This window comes from Heloderma suspectum, chromosome 5 (assembly GCF_057233095.1).
Source record: "Heloderma suspectum isolate Gila_16-S chromosome 5, 16-S_ref, whole genome shotgun sequence".
NCBI classification, from domain to species: domain Eukaryota; kingdom Metazoa; phylum Chordata; class Lepidosauria; order Squamata; family Helodermatidae; genus Heloderma; species Heloderma suspectum.
In genome coordinates this window covers 221,567,159-221,587,210 of record NC_139462.1, presented here as the reverse complement: position 1 = coordinate 221,587,210, position 20,052 = coordinate 221,567,159, and the positions used below count along the sequence as shown (strand labels likewise).

At 43.1% G+C, this 20,052-nt stretch overlaps 1 protein-coding gene across 10 annotated transcripts in view; it reads right to left on the bottom strand.

Annotated features, from left to right (window-relative positions):
- The window catches only part of XYLB (xylulokinase), a 139,231-nt gene that overhangs the window by 106,502 nt on the left and 12,677 nt on the right, over nucleotides 1–20,052 (bottom strand). For all 10 annotated transcript variants that reach the window (XR_014792461.1, XR_014792462.1, XR_014792463.1 and 7 more), the window contains 6 exons: nucleotides 18,587–18,652; nucleotides 15,701–15,773; nucleotides 3,358–3,476; nucleotides 2,434–2,515; nucleotides 1,588–1,628; nucleotides 310–425 (listed from right to left, as the gene is read on the bottom strand). Coding sequence is in view for 7 of the 10 variants with exons in the window: in XM_084859384.1 (XP_084715510.1) it covers nucleotides 310–425; nucleotides 1,588–1,628; nucleotides 2,434–2,515; nucleotides 3,358–3,476; nucleotides 15,701–15,773; nucleotides 18,587–18,652 (497 nt within the window). In the remaining 3 variants the exon portion in view is untranslated. The remainder of the gene's footprint in view (nucleotides 1–309; nucleotides 426–1,587; nucleotides 1,629–2,433; nucleotides 2,516–3,357; nucleotides 3,477–15,700; nucleotides 15,774–18,586; nucleotides 18,653–20,052) is intronic.

The window sequence follows — 20,052 nt, the reverse complement described above, 5'->3', positions numbered from 1 at the left end:
GGCCAATTAGGCTGCCTTTGTTTTCTGTGGATCGAGGGTCTATCTTCACACACACACACACACACACACACACACAAAGTAACAACTGAAATAGAGAAAAAAACCTGTCCAATATGAAAGGGAGGACCCACAGAGTACAAGCTTTGCATTCATTAGGTAAAGTCACAGGTTTAATCTCCTTCATCTTTATCTCTCTGGAAGCAGGGTTGGAAAAATGTTTTGCCTGAGGCCTTGAAGAGCCATGACTAATCAGAGGAAGTAAATGCATAAAGGTAGCATTCATATGTAAAACAATAAAAGGTGAATTACCACAACAAGGCCATGTAGGCTTGAGAATCAACAGGACTGCAGAGGATGTGACCTTCTAAAGCAGGCTTTGGCTCTTTAATCCAGAGAAACAATGTATCACTAGTGCCAAGGCTAATCTGTGGGAGGAAATTTGAGGTGCTCGCACAATATGCATGAAAAGCAATACAGAAATCAAATTAAACCCATTCGTTTGTGCTACTAATTATCTTTAAATTACACATTAAGGCAATTGGATTCTTGCGGGATCAGCTTGGCTTGTCGCCTCTGTGTAAGACATAGAGCAGAAGCAGGATGAAATCTGAGGATTTATTAGGGTAAATTAACCTTCCCCAATCTGGTACCCTCCAGATGTTTGGGTCTTAAACTCCCATCAGCCCCAGCTAGCAAGGCCAATGGTTAGGAATGCTGGGAGTTGTAGTCCAAAACATCTGGAGGGCACCAGCTTGGGGAAGGGTGGGGTAAATTCACACATGCATAATCATCACTGGATGACTGACATCAAGTGATGTCTCACATTTTCAAACAGCCACAACAGTCAGAGACTGCATATTGCCTGGCATCACTCTAAGAATAATAATAATAATAATAATAATAATAATAACAACAACAACAATAATTCTAGGCCGGCTTTCCAGGCAGGAGCCCCCACAAGGCAGCTTACAACAATAAAATAGACCAATAAAGCAGCCAAAAAATGATACAAACAACAAACATCAGCAATGAAACATCTGGCCTACACAGTACTAAAAAACTACAACACAACTGCAGCTACATGCCAGAACTGTCCAGTAAAACATAATCAGGGGGAGGCCAGAGTAACTATGCCAGCCTCCCCCAATTTGATCACCTCCAGATATGTGATACTATAATTCCCAACTCCGTAATGGGAGTTGTAGCCCAACACATCTGGAGGGGACCAGGTTGTGGGAAGCTGGTCTAAGCAATACTGTTCAAATGAAGCTATGAATCAGGCAGTGCGGTTGCACAATAAGAGCCTCACCTGGAAGCCCCCACACACTTCTGTGCTTGCTAGGATGGGATCCTGTCAAACTTAGTTACTTTTAGGTGCCAATGATCTCCATGGAAAAGACTTAAAGACATATTTAAATCTCTTCTACTGAAGTCAATGGGACCTGAAGGGGCTTAGATGGGGGCATATTCCAACCAAAATGAGTAACACAGAGCTGCTATCCAAGGCCAATACCACATACAACTCAGGGTTTCATACTACAAATCGGATTAGCAGTATGGAAATAGCATAAATATGTTGACACTTACTGCAATGTCCCCTTCTGCAAGCCTCATTCCTGCCAGAGATGCTGAAAATACAGATAAGGGAGTCCAGTTAAATATGAGGTTAGCCTTTGTGCAGGATGCCAGGACAGCCTGCATAATGGACACAACTGAAAAAGTAGGTGTACTGAAATCCCATTTATATCAGTGGGACTAAGAGAGCAATCCTCTGGCCCCTAGACAGCATCTGTAGGGGCCATACGCTAGTTCAGATTCCTGGATCTGAGGTCTGAGACAGTGCTCCAGCCTCAGACCCAGCAGCCTGAGCTCCCTGCCCGCTCCCAGCTGGCACAAAGACAACCGCACCCACTGCCTCTCCAAGATCACAACAGCAACCTCGAAGGGGGGTGGAGGTAAAGGGGGCATTCCCATGGGCGGGGAGGGGACTGGGGAGGCTGGCTTATGAGGAATCCTCTGGCATCCCCAGCCTCTTTCCCTCTCCCTCCCCAATGCCTCAGCCGGACAAGTGAAAATGCCCATCCAGCTGAAATGCAGAGCAGGGGGAGTGCGGAGGCAAAGATCGCCTCCATGCTCCTTCTGCTCTGCCAGGATGCCTGTTGCCCTCCAAGTGTGGAGGCTGATGGGCATCCAGATTGGATTGCACCCTAAAGCTTTTAATTGTGCAACTAAGTCCCATTGATCTTAATAGGACTTAAGTGCACCTACCTTTCTCTGGATGGCTGGAATCCACCGGGCACTAAAACCATTAGGGGCTCTCCAGAATAAGGTAAATTTCAACAAATGGATTATAGAAGGCCTAGAAACATTATTCGAGGGGTACAATTAAACAGAGACTCAGAATTCCACCAGGAAATGTTTTTACTTTCTTACCTGGATTGTCTCCAGTAAATGCTACAACTTTACAGCCAGGATTAAACCCAAAATGCTGGATGTAATATGGCGAAATGGAGCCCTAAAATGGAGGGAAAGAATGGAAAATACAGTTGTGGTTGTTGTTTTAAGAGTACTATAACCCTTTGCATCAGGACATATGGCACTTTAACAAAGAAATTTAGCTTGCTCTACAGAAGATCCACAACAGCCTATAGAAAGAGGACTTTGGCAGAGAAATCTCAGTACCCTCACAAAATTACAATTCGCAGAATTCTTTGCAGAGGAAACGAAGAGAGTGAAACTGGTTTGAATTTGTAGTGCAGATTTGCAGAACCTCAAATAATTATTTACACTTATTTTTTTACTGCAGGGAACCAGACCATTTTCCTAACGTAGTATTTTTACAGGACACCCATAAGACCCACTGCTTGAAATAGTTCCTCACATCAGTTTCCAAAAAGAACAAGCAATTGCCTCAATGTTGGTGAGAGACTTTCTTTCATCTGGCCACTATAAAAGAACATTCATATTGCCTGCAGATCACATACATATACAATCTATTTTTCCGCCCAGCAAAACTCAATGTTTGCAGTTATCAACTCCTTTGTTAGCTAGCACCAACACCCCTCTAACAATAGAGTTCCCAGGACTCTTTTGGGAAAATACTGACAATTTAAAGGCACAATCCTATGCATGTTTAAACAGAAAAAAGGCCTACACAGCATGACTGGCTGAGGCATGTTGGGAATTGTAAGCCTTTTTCCTGTCTAAACATGCATAGGATTACACCCTAAACCAGTTTAAATCTGTAGTGTAGAAGATGTGCCCATCAAAAATCCAAATAAAAGTAGTAGATATGGGCTTTAATCCTGAGTGCCTCCATCATCGAATTCAACACAGTTGTTCCACAGCAGCATATACCAGTATTTTGCTGGATGGTACAGGATGACCCAGCTTCTTTTCTAATCCAGGCGCACAAGCATCAAGACAGACTGAACTCCATACTTTCTCTCGGATCTGCAGTAAATTCATGCCAGAACCTGAGGAGAGAAGTAGCTTTTATTTTCAAAAGCCCAGAAGCTTACATTATACAACACACACTCATGGGAAAGAATGAAGGGGAAAGAAAATTTATCCTAATACTCACACAACTTCCGTTGCAGCTACAATTACCCACGAGTTCTCTTCAACAGTTGTCATTATTGCTGTATACCACATTTATCTCATTTATGATTATTAGTCACATTCTCTTTCAAAGCACCCAAAGTAATGTACAGACCAGAATTGAGAACATAAAACATCATCATCTGGTAAACCAAACAGCAAACCAGTAGTCATACTAAAAACAGCATCCAATAGATACACATTAGCCAAAAGCCAGCACAAAGAACAGATTTCATTTTTAAGCAGCAGCATGAACATGATGACAGCTGGTAGATAATGCCTTCCTAAAGAAGGAAGTTTGTACTACGCAGCAAAACGCAGCCAGAGTTATGTGTCTCTTGGGAGGGTGTTTTGCTATATGGGTGCAACTACTGAGAAGGCCTTGCCCCACATCCTGCCACATGGATGACAAGTGAGTACACAGCAAGGCCTCCCCTGGTGATCAAAGCAAGCAAAACATCACTCCCATCCCCACAAGCTCACAATATATACTATATGGATAAGACAGGGCCTATGGGAAAAGTTAGCATCTAGTGGGGAACATATGGTGTGGGAGAAGTCCGTTGAAGTGGTGACACACCAAATAAATGGCAATGAGGACAGCTCAGAAAAGAGATTGGCTGAAGAAGCACATCTTGAAGAGATAATACTCCCCACCCCACAAAGCATTTCAAGGATGAAAAGAAAGACACTACTACACTTATAACACACGTACGCTCACACCAAGAATCACTACTGGAACACACTCCTCCCCTTCTTTGCCTGCTGTACATTGCAGTCATTCATGCTGCAAACAGCCTGACCAACAATTGCTTCTGAAATAAGATGCATTTGAAAACTTAATAACTGTTTCATTTAAAAACGCATTTAAATAATGTTTATGTGCATTTAATATGAAAACGGGTCTGCAATTGTACTTACTATAGAACAGCTACAATTCAGTCATGACACCACTACAGAAAAGGCCCTGCCTCTCATGCTCATATGTGAAATCTGCCAGCACCACCTTGGGACACAGAACCTTTCCTGTGGCATTGCAGGAAGCCTGGAACGTTCTCCCAACTGAAATCCATCAAAGTCCCTCCTTTTTGTGTCTCTTTTGCCAGAAGTTAAAGTACCTTACTTGTGACAGGCTTTTAATGTGCAACACCTAGTTTTATTGCTGCCAGTTTTACTGTGTAACATCTTTTGCTCTTGCTGCCGTTAGATGTCGGTCTTTTTTTTTAAGTGTCGGCTGTATTTTATGTTCTTTGTTACTGCTTGTAGAAAAAAATTGTACTTGCATTTTTACTGGTTATATTATATGTTTTTATGATTATGTATGCCATTTTGGGTGCTTCTAGTAGAAGATCAGGAGGAGGGAGGAGGGAGAATAGTTTACTATCTAGCTAGGCTGTGGAAGGGAGGATGGAACAAAAGCTGTGTACTGGCATTTTGCATTCATCTGTGTGCATTCACATGCATCTCCACTCAGATATTTAGCACTTGGGAACCTGGTAAAGGACCTGACACTTGAAGAACTCTGGCGCGCGCGCACACACACACACACACACACACACACACGTGTCTGTAATCCACACTTAGTGCAGGAGCTGGGTAGGGAGCTGATCACAAGACCCCGGGAGAGAGGGAGAAGCATATCACCTTACTGCCAGACCTTCCCTTTCCTGGTCATCTGCAGAGCTATTGTTCACAGCTGAACCTGGTCTGACTTCTCCCCTCTCCAGAGGAGAGTCCTGAAGTTCTTATGCTGACTCTGGGCTCCCCACCAAGTCTGCTGCCACCTTTGCTCTTGAGGTACAGGGTGAAGGGGGAATCGAAGGTCAAGGCAGGGTCTAGGATGTGGGGGAGAGGGCAGGCTGGATGTCCATGAGACAAGGTACTTCAGGCTGGCTTAGGACTACAGTGGTTCTTGAAGGTTCCCAGCTATAGCTGTATTAGGGTTTACCATGGAGTCCCATGTCCGTTCCTAAGAGGAGGTCTCCCTGGGGACCTGGTCGGGCAGGATCCTGACAGCATATAAGCACACTAATAAAAAGGCATCCCCAGCATTTTCCCCGAAGATAAAAGAGGGACAGCAAAACAGGTACCAAAAAATAGGGACAGCTGGAGCATATGGGAAAGAGAGATACAAAGAGAAGATAGGGGTGGACACTGGAAGATAGAGAAGTGAAGGGTAGCAGCACCCGTAGAAGCATGCTTCTAAGACAAGACAGAAAACAGCCAAGTGCCATTTCTTGCTTTTGTGTTTTTGTTCTTGCCAACTCTTTCTATCGTTTTAAAAACCGTGAAAACCCATCTCTTTGCTCTTACATTTCCATCAATGCTCTCTTCCCCGCTACCTTCCCCTTCTTTTCTTCAGTTCCCAGCTTCAATTAAGTTATGCTCTCCCTCTGTCTTTCTCAAGTCTCACACAGCAATTGACAAACCTTTCCCTTCAGTTGTTTACCACGCTATTTGCTCCGATACCTTCCAAGGTATAGAATGAAAGCTCATAAGACTATAATTCCTTGGAGCTTCTTTGTAACCACTTCCCCACCCACCCCTGGGCACTTTTTGCCTTTTTCTTAAATAGAGAGGCATGAAATCTGCTCTTCTTCTGGGATCCTGCCAGTTCTCCAGTTGCTACTGGAGGAAGGAGATGCTGAAGCATGCTGCCAATTGGCATGAGCCTGAACGGGCTCCCTTGCCACGGACCAGGAAGCAATTAGTGGACTGGCATCATTCCACGGGCACTCTTTCAGTCAAGAATGAGGACTGGAAGGATTACAAACACTGAACAGACCAGGCAGCTGCCACATAGGTGCAAGGTATTTTCTAGAAACCCTGCTTCCTTCTTATCCTAGGCCCTCCAGTGCAGGGTATAAGATCCATCACCTAAAAAACATTACCTAACACCACCTAAAACATACCAGGCACTGTGCGTAGGTTAAAAATATTCCTGTTCACAGGCTCATGGTCTATAAGAGACACAGAGCAAAAAGGACTGGGAGGGGAAGGGGAGAATGGCGTGATCAAGCTATTTTCCAAGCAAGGTGAGCATCTTTGTGGTCCGGGGGGTCAGGATGGAAGGAACCACCCAGTAGCATCAGCAAGCATGTGGATTGTCAGGCAGCTTCCTGCATTCTCAAATCTGGCTTGGCCAGAAGTATAGAAAGCCCTAGAAATCGGGTACAAAACTTGGAAAAGTATGTACCATTTGTTGGTGAAGGTTCAAGGAAAGTCTTCTGCTATGCCAATGACCTGAACTGCATAGGCCAATCATTAAGAACATAAGAAGAGCCATGCTGGATCAGACCAAGGGTCCATCTAGTCCAGCACTGTGTTCACACAGTGGCCAACCACCTGTCGACCAGGAACCCACAAGCAAGACACAAGTGCAACAGCACCCTCCTGCCCATGTTCCCCAGCAACTGGTGTACATAGGCAGACTGCCTCTGATACTGGAGGTAGCACCTAGCCATCAGGACTAGTAGCCATTAATAGCCTTTTCCTCCAGGAATTTGTCTAATCCCCTTTTAAAGCCATCTAAATTCGTGGACAACACTAACTACATCCTGTGGAAGTGAATTCCATAGTTTAACTATGTGCTGGGTGAAGAAGTACTTCCTTTTATCTGTCCTGAATCTCCCACTAATCAGCTTCATGGGATGAACCTAGGTTCTAGTATTTTGAGAGAGAGACAGAGAGAGAGAAATGTCTCCCTATCCACATTCTCCACACCATGCATAATTCTGTACGCCCGTCATGTCTCCCCTTACCCTCCTTTCTTCCAAGCTAAACAATCCCAGCTGTTGTAACCTTCTCTCATAGGGGAGATGGTCCAGCCCCTTGATCATTTTAGTTGTCCTTTTCTGCATTGAAAGATGAAGTTATGAGAACACATGAATTATGGGGCTTGGATATCCATCGCTCACTGATAACCATTATGTACTTCTCCACGTGATCAACTTTCACACATTCATTATTAAAAATATTTCTTCTCCGTCTTTCAGGGCAGAGGCCCTCCCAAGATGGCGTACAATAATAAACACATAATAAAAACTGACATGGTCTTAAAAAGCAATAAAAACACAGCAAAGCAAAAAACATGATAAAAACAGCAACAAAAACAGCAACACAATAAGGACAAATTGATCACCGCAATGATCAGCCTATTGCTTCTGATTATGCTTTACAGAAACTTGATCAATATATCCTGCATAATGTGTGCACATGCAGCTAAATGCATCGCAAACAGAAGGTACCAAGGGCTCATCTATAGCCACGCAATTATCGAGATAGTTGACCCAGTATTTTTTCCCAAAAGACAGAAACCGTTCAGAAGTTAATTTCTAAAATGTGAAAAATCACGGCAAAACCTTACTTGAAAGTTATAACTTATGACCTGGACATATTTGTTGTCTCCTAATCCTAATCCGGGAGAGAGCGGAGGACAGGAAGGCCTGGCGTGCTATGGTCCATGGGGTCACGAAGAGTCGGACACGACTGAACGACTAAACAACAACAATCCTAGATGTGTTGGGAGCGGTTTTGGAAAAGAATCATAGAACAGTAGGGTTGGAAGGGGCCTACAAGACCATCAAGTCCAACACCCTGCTCAGTGCAGGAACCCAAGTCAAAGCATCCCTGACGGATGGCTGTCCAGCCTCATCTTGAATGCCTCCAGTGTGGGAGAGCCCACCACCTCCCTAGGTAGTTGGTTCCATTGCTGTATTGCTCTAACAGTCAGGAAGTTTTCCCTGATGTTCAGCCAGAATCTGGCTTCCTGGAACTGGAGCCCATTATTCCGTGTCCTGCACTCTGGGATGATCGAGAAGACAGCCTGGCCTTCCGCTCTCTGACAGCCTTTCACGTAAGGCCTTTCAAGAAGAAGCCACTTTGCACAAATCAAAAGGCAGGGGATAAAGTTAAACCTTGGAAATGCAGCAGTGGTAAACTTCTGGTCTCACCCCGACCTAACAATGCCATGTGAATATTTGAGTTAAGAAGTTGTTCCCACACAAGGGCCTGTTGATCTCCAAACAGATCCATCTCAGTATCTAAGGGCAATGGTTATGTTGCTTGCCAACAGATAGGGAACTGGGGTGGGGTGGAACCGAGTGAGTCTATGAGAAGCTGGCAATACTGCTGTGGAATTACAGGATAAATTAGGTAGGAAGTAATTAATTCAGTGCATTTCATTAGCATGAAACAGAATTGATCAAGGATAATAAATTGAATCTTGTTCTACACATCATTTCACTTTAGCAAGGTATATGGTGGTGGCGTGGGCTTTTTTCTAAATAGTGCTTGTGGTTACTTAGGCTGCAATCCTGTTCAGTAGGGCTTATTCCCAGCTAGGTGTGAACTCCATGAGACTTACTTCTGAGTAGGTATGAATAGAACTGGGCTGTTAGCATCTTAGATGCGCATGACACATGCTATGAGCTTGTGTAGCATAATGGCTAAGGGTGGAAGCTGTGAACTCCCTGCTTCAAAACTCACTATCGTCTCTCAGATTCTCTGTCTATGTTTGCAATGTGGAAACAAAATCACTGACCTGCCCTAAGAATTCTAAGAAAAATTATGTAAATGATATATGTGAAATACTTTGCACACTGAAAAGGTTATATATAAATATAAATAGATGATAATGCAGCTTGAGAACTGGGTTTTTATTTTGAATTGATCTGTGTGTTCATTGAGGCAAATGCCTCTACTCTGTTTAATATGGGGCCTGACCCACTAGGAACTTTGCCCTGTTGAAATCAATGGGAGGTGCACAAAGCACCAGAAAGAGCTGCAGAAGGGGTGGCATCTCGAGAAGCTAGGTTAGACGAGGCAAAAGAAAATACCGTCTAGTCTGCCAGAAAGCTACAGAAGCCAGAATTAAACCTGAGAAGAGGCAGAATGAAACTGGCGTTCAACAGCTAGGGAAGGAAATCTCAAGGCTGGTATTCCACATCCATTAAAAGCAGGGATGGGGAATGGATGGCCTTCCAAATGTTGCTGAATTGCAACTCCCATCATTCCTTGCCATTGGTTATGCATTAAAGTCTTGGAGAAATGAACACAGGCATCCAGATGCCTCTCACCGTGAACATAATGAAGAGATAGCACAGCCTTCCCCAACTTGGTGCCCTACAGGTGTATTGGACTGCAGAATTATGGGAATATCTTTTATTTTTTATATTTAATTTATTTTTAACTTTTGTATATTTCTATTTATATGGTTTAACTGTATAAGTTTTAATGTTGCAAAGCTGCCTTGAGTCCCATTATTAGGAAAAAGGCAGGATGATGATGATAAATGGAGGGCATCAGTTTAGGAAAGGCTGAGATAGAAGAACTGCAATGAAGCATTCAGGACCTCTTGTACGAAACAGAATAGCCAGAGCATCAAGTAGCAGACCTTCCAGGTAGCCCAGGGGAAAAAAAACAAATTGAAGTATGAATGGCTTCATCATTCCAGAGTCAGAGAAATCTCTCCAGCATCATAAAGGCACCACAGATTAAACCGAGCACACGGAAAAAGACTCTTCTAAAGCAGTGGACAGAACTCAGGAAGGCAGAAAGATTTCTGGCTGAAACTAAAAATGAATTTGAAGGTACTTGAGGAGAAACCAAAGATGCTGTTCAGAAACGCAGCCCCACCACCAAGCCACATTTGCCTCAGGCAGCAAAGGAAATGGAGGAACTAGCACCGCTGGCTGGGGGTTCAAACTCACAGCCTAAGAATAACAGTGACATGGAAAAAAGGCTGCTGGGCTTTTTGATGACACTTCATGTGGAACAAGGGACCACTGCTTCACCCTGGTGAAATCGACAAGAGGTTCACAGCAGTGCCAGGCTCTTCTGCATCTCTTATTCATTTCAATAAAATCCACGCAGAAAGCTTTCCTTTCCCATAGACTGTATCCTAAGACCTTACAGAAGTAAAGAAGGAGGTGTGGAACTGCCTCCCTGAACATCAACATGTTGCCACCTCTCTTTTTCTTCAAGGTCTTCCCCGAAGCTACCTTTTCTGCATTGGCTTTGGTTTATCTCCTTAATCCTAATTCCCAGTTATAAGCATGCATTAAGTACATGTTAAGGCCTTTGTCCACATTCTTTCCACCATCCCTTTGCCTCTCACTGCGTTCCTCCCTCTGTTGTTCTCCCATTGTCTATTTTAATTTGTAAGCTCCTAGGGGACAGAGCTTGGCTATTTTTGCCTATGTAACTCTGTAAAAGTGCAATGCATTCTGATCATTCTGATGATATTGAGCTCCACCTTTCCTTTTCAACTAATGCCAACATGGATGGGGAAGTCCTACTCCTGGAAGGTCAGGGGACCGGGGTGGCGGTAGCCAAGCTTTGTCTGGTGTGCCAGCTCTCCGTTTTCATGGGGAAGGAGGATCTAGCCTCTTAATCACCTCTCATTTACATTACAAGGTGGGGCTTCTCTTGAAAAGTGTTCAGAAACTATAGCTAGTGCAAAATGTGGTAGCCAGACTTTTGTCAGAAGTGCAGGTTTATAGATGAAATAATGCTAGTCTTGGACCAATTTCACTGACTTCCCATTTTGGGGAAGTCATGGAAATTGCCCCCAGACACCCGCTGCCAAGTTGTGCACCCCTGTTTTAAGTGGACAGTGAAGACTTCCCTGTCCCATCAAGCCTTCAAGGATGTTTAATGTTCTATGTCACTCCTTACTGTCTCTCTAATTTTATTGTATTGAACATTTTTATTTGGGTGTTTATTGATTTTGATGACATCTAAGTTTTTACTTTGCTTTTATCATACTTTATAGCATAACGCCCCAGGAACCTGATTAGTGGAGGGGAGGATTCATAAATCTATTAGACAATCAATGGATCCAGTCATCAGATGCCTGCTGGTCCTAGATTTTTGCTACTACAGGAGGCTGCTTGATCAACACCAGTGTCATAGCCATGGAGCGGGGGGGGGGGGGACTTGTGGGTCCTCCCCACTCATATATTTCAGGTCCCTTTCCTGATTTTTTCTGCTTTCTGATTCTTTTCTTTTTTTAAGGTAAGTCTCTAGCTCTTTATATTCAGCAATAGAGGGAGGAAATTCTGTGCAGGGAGAATTCTGTGCAGTTGCTCCACAGGAAGTAAGAAGAAATTGCTCCCGCGTTCCAGTGGAAGCCAATGAATGCACAAGTACTGTGATGAATGATAAACAACTAGGTAACTTGGACCTTATTTGTGAATTGTATTAAAATTCAAAATGATTTCACAATAAAAAAAAATAACTTTAAACATATTCAAGTATTCATGTTTTGGTTTTGTTGCGCAGTGTAACCTTAGCCTTTTCCCAACACAGTTTCTGGATATGAACCCAATACACATTCCATTCAGATTGGTGGGTTGGTTTTTTTCCATTTCTAGTTTAGTTGTTTTTTTTAATGAAAAAATAAAGATTTGCCACTTCTATTAAAAAGGCCATGAGTCAACAGATTAATGTATTCCATGAGCAACTACAGTTTTAAAGCAACATATGGCAATTTTGAGATGAAATCCCTGACTTTTCTGAACCCTGAGAAACATTTAATCAGAATTCTCTTGTGCCACTTTGCAAAAGGGCACAACAGCTCCAATCTTTAAACTCCATCTGTGCACGATTCTCTAATCTCCTCAATGTAAAACATAGCTTCCAAATGAACAAAACCAGTAAAACCAGTCCACTAATGCTTGTGTTGTAGACGTAAGATTATTTATTCAGTATGTCAAGTAATTTAATACATCCCAACAGGACATGTAGCACCATGAACTAGCTAAATGGTAAACTAAACCAGCAGCCAAAGAAAATTAAGTTGCATCATCTCATCAGAGAGCTTCGGCTATTGGGCAGTATAGAAATGAAATAAATAAATCATCTGGATTGCTAAGCAAACTACAAATCAGCTCTTCCGGCTCCTTGTCCAGAATTAATGTCTTCCAATAACAAAGGACTATCCAGAAAGTCAAGACCAATTAACACATTTCAGTATGCAGTATGGTTGTTTTGGTCTCAGAAAATGAGAAGGATCACACAGGCATCACCATTTACTGGGCCAATATATGCTGTCAAAAGTTTGCAAGATGTAAAACAAAGGCCTACCAAGCTGCAACCTGGAGATCCCCTTTAAAGCTTTAAATACACCGATGAATGAAGAGATGAAGCAACTGCAGCTGTTTCCACTCATTTACACTCCCCTCTAGATCTTGTAAACTTCCTCCACCTGTTTTAAGGAGAATTCCAGGTGTCCAGCACAGCCAACAGATATGGGAAGGGATGAACAAGACATGGGGGGGGGGGGCAGGTGAAACCACAGCTGCTTCATCTCCAAAATCATCAGCAAATTCAAAGGTACAGATGGAATCTCCAAGTAGCAATAGAGCAGCCATTGTAAAAGAGTGCAGCTTTGGCTGCATTCACACATAACAACAAAGTTTGTTACAAGAACATGCAGCACCGCCTTGGCCCTGCACACGCTCTCCTCCCCTTTGTGAGTGAGGGGAGGAAATTTATAGCACCTGTGTGTGTGAGTGGGGAGGGGGGAGCATGCAAGCCCAAAGCTCACCATGGTTTGCTTTTACATGTGAATGGGATGTTCTCAGCCTTTGTGAAGTTCTTACAAATCTCAAAGCTGGAGAATTTGCTTCTACTGGCCTACTACAGACAATAGCTCAGATCCAACAGCTGTTTTTTTGGTCATAAAACATAATTTACAGCTCCAGCCCCTCCAGTGTGGACAACATTCTGCTAAGGCTTTTCAGAGCTCCTCTGCCTTTCAATGAAATGCTTCCTCTTTACAGGTTCTGTGGGTTTTATTTCTTCCTATTGATACCAGCTGGAGGATTAGTGAGTAATCTTTCCCTTGAACAGCCTCTCCCCATGCCAGTTTCTATTTCTGCTGGGGAGGATGGGGAGTTTTTAATTACCCATTTCCTCTTTTCCCTTTTTTAAAATTTCACTATTTAAAAAGGGAGAGGAGGAAAATTATTAAGGCCAGAGGCAAATCCAGTTGCCTAATCACTAAGGGAAATAGAAAGGATCCAGGAATGGATCCTAGGGCTTATTCTCCATTGTCCAGTAATCAGACAGACTTTTTAAGGTATCTCTATATCTGTATTTGTGCTTAAGTGCAATAAACAAAGCGTATTGCTTCTTAATTTCTATTAGAAGATGTAGCCTAGCAGCATAGTGGTAAGAGTGTTACATTTGCATGTGAAATGCCAGGTTCAAATCGCTGCTTTGCCATGAAGTTCATTGAGTGGCTTTGGGCAAGACACTATTTTTCAGCCGAATCTACCCCGCAGGGCTGTTGTGAGGATTTGTTTTAAGTCTCTCTGAGCTCCTTAGAGGTAACCAAGACTTTGCTTGCAACACTACCACTTCAGCCAATCCATAGAAAGTGCCACCGGGTACATGGGGGCAGGGGGGATTAAGACATGTCCATGGTAAGAGTAAAATGGCTGTTCTTTAAAACGTTTTAGTGTTTTGTTGGTTTTTAAAAAGGACAATACATCAAATGACACATTTAAATTGTTTAGTCTCAAGTTTCTCCCTTTAAAAAAATCCACGCAATATAAATGCAAATAATTTGTCATTCTAATATAGCTTTTTGGCATTTAAAAAAAACCAATCAACAAAAGTGCAAAGCTTTTTACAGGAAGAGAGTTGTGCCTCCTGGGATTGGCCTAACTCCATTCAAGATTTTGGGTTCTGACACATGTAGTTTCTGCTCGAGTTGATTGGATTTTTAAAAAAGATCTGTTCTACTGGAGGGCTAAACAACTGGACCGAATGTTTTATGGCCTATACAGCCCAAATGTTATAAAACTAGCAGAAATGAAGAAAAGGGTGATTATCTGAACAATATTTGAAAGATGCTATTTCTAAAAAAATCAAAGAGTAAAGAGACAGATGAAACTTCAAGCAGCTGTAGCCCAGTCACACACTGGGTGGGTTTACACAATCACAGAGGGAAAACAAGCCACAGTAGCTTATTTTCCCTCCCCATATGTTGTCACAAGCTACCTAATTAGCATAATTACCCTCCGAGTCCAGTGAGGGTGGGGTTTCAGGGTGGTTTGTAAACCACCCCAGCCACCCACCCTCGCCAGGTCACGACAACCCATGCCCGGTGTGGGTATTATAGGATATCATAGATTCATAGCATTGGAAGGGGCCGTAATTATCCTTATTAGGCAGCTCGCAACTGTCACACGTGGGGAAGTAAAATAAGCACCATGGTTTATTTTCCCACCATGATTGCGTGAACCTGGTCATGACATCTGCCACATGAAGGCTTCTCTAAAATTGTTCCACAAGTCAGCAGTCACTACAGGGCGCCCCATTTGTTTGCCATGGCATGCCACCTAGGCAGACGTAATGTTGGCAATTATTAAAATCATGGTTAAGAGTTCAGAAAGGGACCATATGATGGCATGCTCCCTCCCCACAGTCTCTTTCCACCATTTACTTTTTTGGTAAATGCCCTCATATCTTTAACTATGGTTAAACACTGCACTGGAAGCAACATTAGCCATGGTTAGTGCAACTGATGATGCCCTCTTACCCATGAGTTGAATCTGATTAGCAAACCTTGATTTAGATGAAAACTGATTTGCATTAAATGAGGGTAACTTTGGTGCTCATGTCACACTTTGCTTAACAGAAAGGAAGTGTGCAGCGAACTGCACCGGAACAGAATGGAGAGCTGTTTGTCTAGAGCAGCCTTCCTGAACCTGGTACCCTCCAGATGGTTTGGACTTCAACTCCCATCAGCTCCAGCTGGCACAGTCAGTAGTCAGGAATGCTGGGAGATGTAGTCTTCCCCAGGCTGGGGAAGGCTGGTCTAGAGAGCCTCTGAGAAAGGAAGGTTTGCCCAAGACTAGCCAACTGATCCATGCCTGAGCTGGGACTTGAATCCAAATTCAAAGCTGATGGACGAGATGGACTGTTGATCTACTTATTTCATCTTTCAAGAACTAATGTTGGTTTTTTGCAGCTTCCTTCATTCACAAGGAAAGAAAGGAGCATATTACTCCATTCATTCTCTTATACTGGTCAAGAGGGAGGTTCTAAGTTGGGATGAGCACATTTTAAAAGGGTAGAAGACACTCACCATCACTGTAATCGATGGGAGCATAAGCCCCCAAGAAAAGGGAGGCTGCAAAGCTGCTCACCAAAGAGATCCTCTGAAAGAGAAAAAGGAATTGAGAAAGTGAAGGCCAAATACATTCATTTCAATTCACAAGCCAAACAAAAGCATACTGTATTCCAGTGAAAATTCAACATTTTTAAGGCCCCATTGATTGCAGCAGGAGAGTTAAACATGTGCATAAAGGTTCTCCTTAAAGAGCGGTACTTAAGAGTGCATAACTGCTACTAGATCATGCCCCAAGTATAGGGACGTAACAAAATGCTGAAGAGTTTGAGCCATTGGAGAAAGAAAGCAAAACACTTTTCCAGATATAGAGCTTTTCTAGATTAGGCTTTTATTGTGCGCTCATCATTCCTCACTCACAGTTGTTTATGGGTGCTTTTAGACTACAATATCACCATCCAATTTCACTTCAGTTTTTTAAAGCAATTTCATGGGGGGGGGGGGGAATCCATTATTTTTGTGAAAACGAAACAAAGCACTAGTCCCCACTAGTGTAGTTGTGTAATTCTGCTATACCACAGTGCCACCTGAAGGTTATGTAGCAGAAACTACAGAAAGTCAGGAAAGGAAAATAATCCATATAGAGCTCCAATCTTAATTCTGCAACGAAACCAGAAGTAGAAACAGCGAGTTAAACAGGCTCATCTAGGAAAGCTCATAGATGAATGAGCAAAAACAAAAATGCAAAAGAGATGAGAAATAAACTCACATATGCGCACCCTCCAGATGTGTTGGACTACAACTCCCATCAAACCCAGACAGTTAGGGAAGACTGGCACAGGCTTTGTATGCAGAAGTTCCTAGATTCAATCCCTGGCATCTCCAGTAAAAAGGATGAACTAGCAGATGGTGGGGAAGATGTTGAAAGGTGCAATCCGATCCATGTTTAGATGGAAAAAAAGTTGTACAACTCCCAGCATTCCCCAGCCAGCTTAGCTGGCTGGGGCATGCTGGGAGTTGTAGGACTTCTTCCTGTCTAAATACGCATAGGATTGTGTCCTAAACCTGAGAATATATAGAGCCATTGCTTGTTGCAGTAGACAATACTGGGCTGCATGGGACAATAGTCTGAATGAATATAAGGCAGATTCCTATGTTTGTAGTGTGTGCATACAATACAGGAAGACAGTATTAAAACTGAACTGCCACAACAAAACAGTTTACAAACCGGAGCGCCATTAAGACTGGGAAAATGCCTTTGGCCCTTCCTCCCAGCACTGAAGGGCAAAGGTTGATCTGAAAGGTGATGCGGGCCGTCAACAGGTGTTTACATAGTGCCATTAATGTGTCATAACCAGGTCAAATCCCTGCCCTGGAGAGCTTACAGTCTTACATTTGCCAGAGCATGGGTAATAAAGGGATCAGAGGAAAAACGAGGCAAACATGAGAAGCGTGTGCATTTACTCCACATACACCTACACAGTTTCAGTAGGGGATGAGAACTAAGGGAGGGGTGAGAAGCTTTTTTAGACCAAGAGGAATATGCCATTTTGGAGACACTCTCAGAGGCTGCATTCCAGTGGTGGGAGGGGCCAAGTGAAATGAAATTTTTAAAACCCAAATCCCATGTTACCAATTCCTAGTAAAAAGCATGCCTACTCAGAAGTAAGCATGAGCAGCTACTCATAAATAAGCAGGACAAGCCTCTACATGTGTACTCAGAAGGAAGCAGGACTGAACCACTCAGCAGCACTTCCAAACAGCATCCCAAATGTCAAGCCTATACACGTCTACGCAGAAGCAAGCATGAGCAACATGTCTTCTCACAAGCAAGCAGGACAAGCCTCTACATATGTACTCAGAAGGAAGCAGGATAAGACACTGCAAGACAAAGCTCAGAAGGAAGCAGGATTGACGCACTCAGCAGCTTCCTACCCTGGTCCCACTCTCTCTGCCCCCTTGGAAAACATTCTTATCTCCATTCAGCTGCTGATCGGAGAGGAGTAATTTTCCCTCGGTGGCAGAAGGGGCAGAGCCAGGGAAAGAAGCTGTTGGGCTGGATGCAGAACACTCATGGGCCTTGCCAGAGGTTCCCCATCCATGGACTAACAGATTGTACCAAAGGCTTCATGGGAAACATGGAGGGATTTGAAGGAAGAAAAAGAACATTACTTAACAAACACTGGTTTGTTCCTCCACACATACTGAACATTGAGGAGCTCTTGGAGACAACTCCAGGCCCATAGGCAGGTGCAGAGGTGCCAATTCTCTTTCTTGCAAGGTTCCTGTGCATTTAACAGCTGTACGCCAGAAGAAAATTCAACCACGGAAACATTTTGCAGCATGGAGACATGAGTATGGAAAAAGATCCACCTCCTGAATTCTTAACTGTTTGGGATACACCAGGGTTGGGCAACGCACGGCCCACAGGCCGCACAGGACCCTGCCCCAACCCCAGCCAGGAGTGCTGCCACTGCCAAAGTGGCTGCTGTGGCAGCATTGGCAAAACAGCCATCTGTTTGCTGTGATGGTGGCTTAAAAAGGCCAAATTTAGCTTTTTAAGCCTTTAAAATTTAGCTTTTTGGCCCAGTATACAGTTGGCGTCCCTAGATTTGGGCTGGGGAAGGGACTACATCTAGAGTTGCAGTCACACCACTTCTGGCACAAAGCCGTGCCCACCCTCAACAGAATGGTTGGGGCTACAGCCAAGACCGTCATGATGTACATTCCAGGAGCAGCTCTTGCTCCATCTCCTCCCACAGCCCCTTTTACATTTAGCAAGGAGTCTTTTAACTGTTCCCTTAGTTGTGCTGGTACAATTTGTGCAACCATTTTAGTACGTCTCTCTTCCAAAATATCAAAGCAAAACAAAAATCAGTCATAACTTCCAATAAGTGAACCAACCTCAGTTTGCGCATAGACCTCGGGGTGCTGGCTGTAAATCTTCGCTATCTGGCTTCCTGTAAAACGCTGAGGAAAGACAGGCCAGTGCTTAGGAACACAAACTGTAAATGGAGTCAATAATCATTAACTTGGTATAATGAGTTCAGGATGTTGCACTTCGGGTATTTAATTTATCTGAGGCATGATGGAAGTTGCTATTCGGCTCCAATAGGCACTAAACAAACTATAATGTATTGAGTCATTATGAGAATTTTGCTTGCTTTTTGAAAACAAGGGAAAACTGTGAAGGGGTATTCCTGGCCACAATTTACATTTCAGAAATTATAGATCATGAGAATGAGTAGTTCTGATTACTTAGGCAGGATCCTAGCATAATGCAGGGATCATCTCAGGTTCCCAATAGGTTAACATTACCCATCCATACAATTCAGCAAGAAGATTGATTACTTCCGCACTAGCTCTTTAGTCTGGAATTGCCATCCTTTGTATACTCACTTATGGAAAATCTAGACAACATTGCCAATCCATTGCATTCCCATGTTTTCTCTCTTGTTCTTCCTGTCTGTTTTCAGTCCTGACTTGTGGCTATTTATTCACTTAAAATTCAACTGCAGTGCCAGCCTGCCCAAGCAGGACTTGGAAAGTATTACTGACAATTTTCAGGCCCTCTATACTTCCTAGCAATGTCTGCCCTGTAATAGATTCTTATTCAGTGTGGCAGTGACATTAAAGTTGAATACCCTCTTAGCCATCCCTTACCCAGTTCCTGTTCCTCATTGGGTGGGGGGTGGGGGGGAAAGCTGTAATTACTGGTTTCGTCTCACTTCTATCTTCTCTTACTAAATTGCAAAATAGTGGTATTCTGCGATTAAACAAAAGAAAAAGATGAGAAAACATGAGAAAACATGAACAATGAACGCCCATCCCCACAGGAAACAGGAACTGACTACTTAAGGTGAAATACAAAAAGCTACACAAATGCATTGTATTTTAACATGTCTTGGATTCTCATTTTTGTATCATAAACCACTTGGAGATATTTTTTCATTATGGTAACTGATTTAGAAATTTCTGAAATGAATAAATAATAAAGCCACGCTGAAAAAGGGAGCAGTTGCAGGGGCAGACATTGCTAGGAGGATGCTTTTGATTAAAGTTGCTGGGGATCTGTGCTGAACTGGACTTGCATCTGACTACATCCAGTAAATCTACAGTCACCTCCACAAAAACAAAGTATTAAGTATTTCAATAAAGTTTATTCAGAAGCGCGTGCCTTACTTCTGAACTGTTCACATATCCCTTCACATACAAAAGTATGTTCCCTATGTTTCCCCTGAACACAGAAAAGATAATGTTCAGAAAAGTCATGTGAAAATATCCGAGAGTTCTTCTTCCCTCTGCTTTCTCGATAGGAAACAGCAATTTTCTCTATCATGAATAGAGCATATTCTAATCTGGTGGTGTTA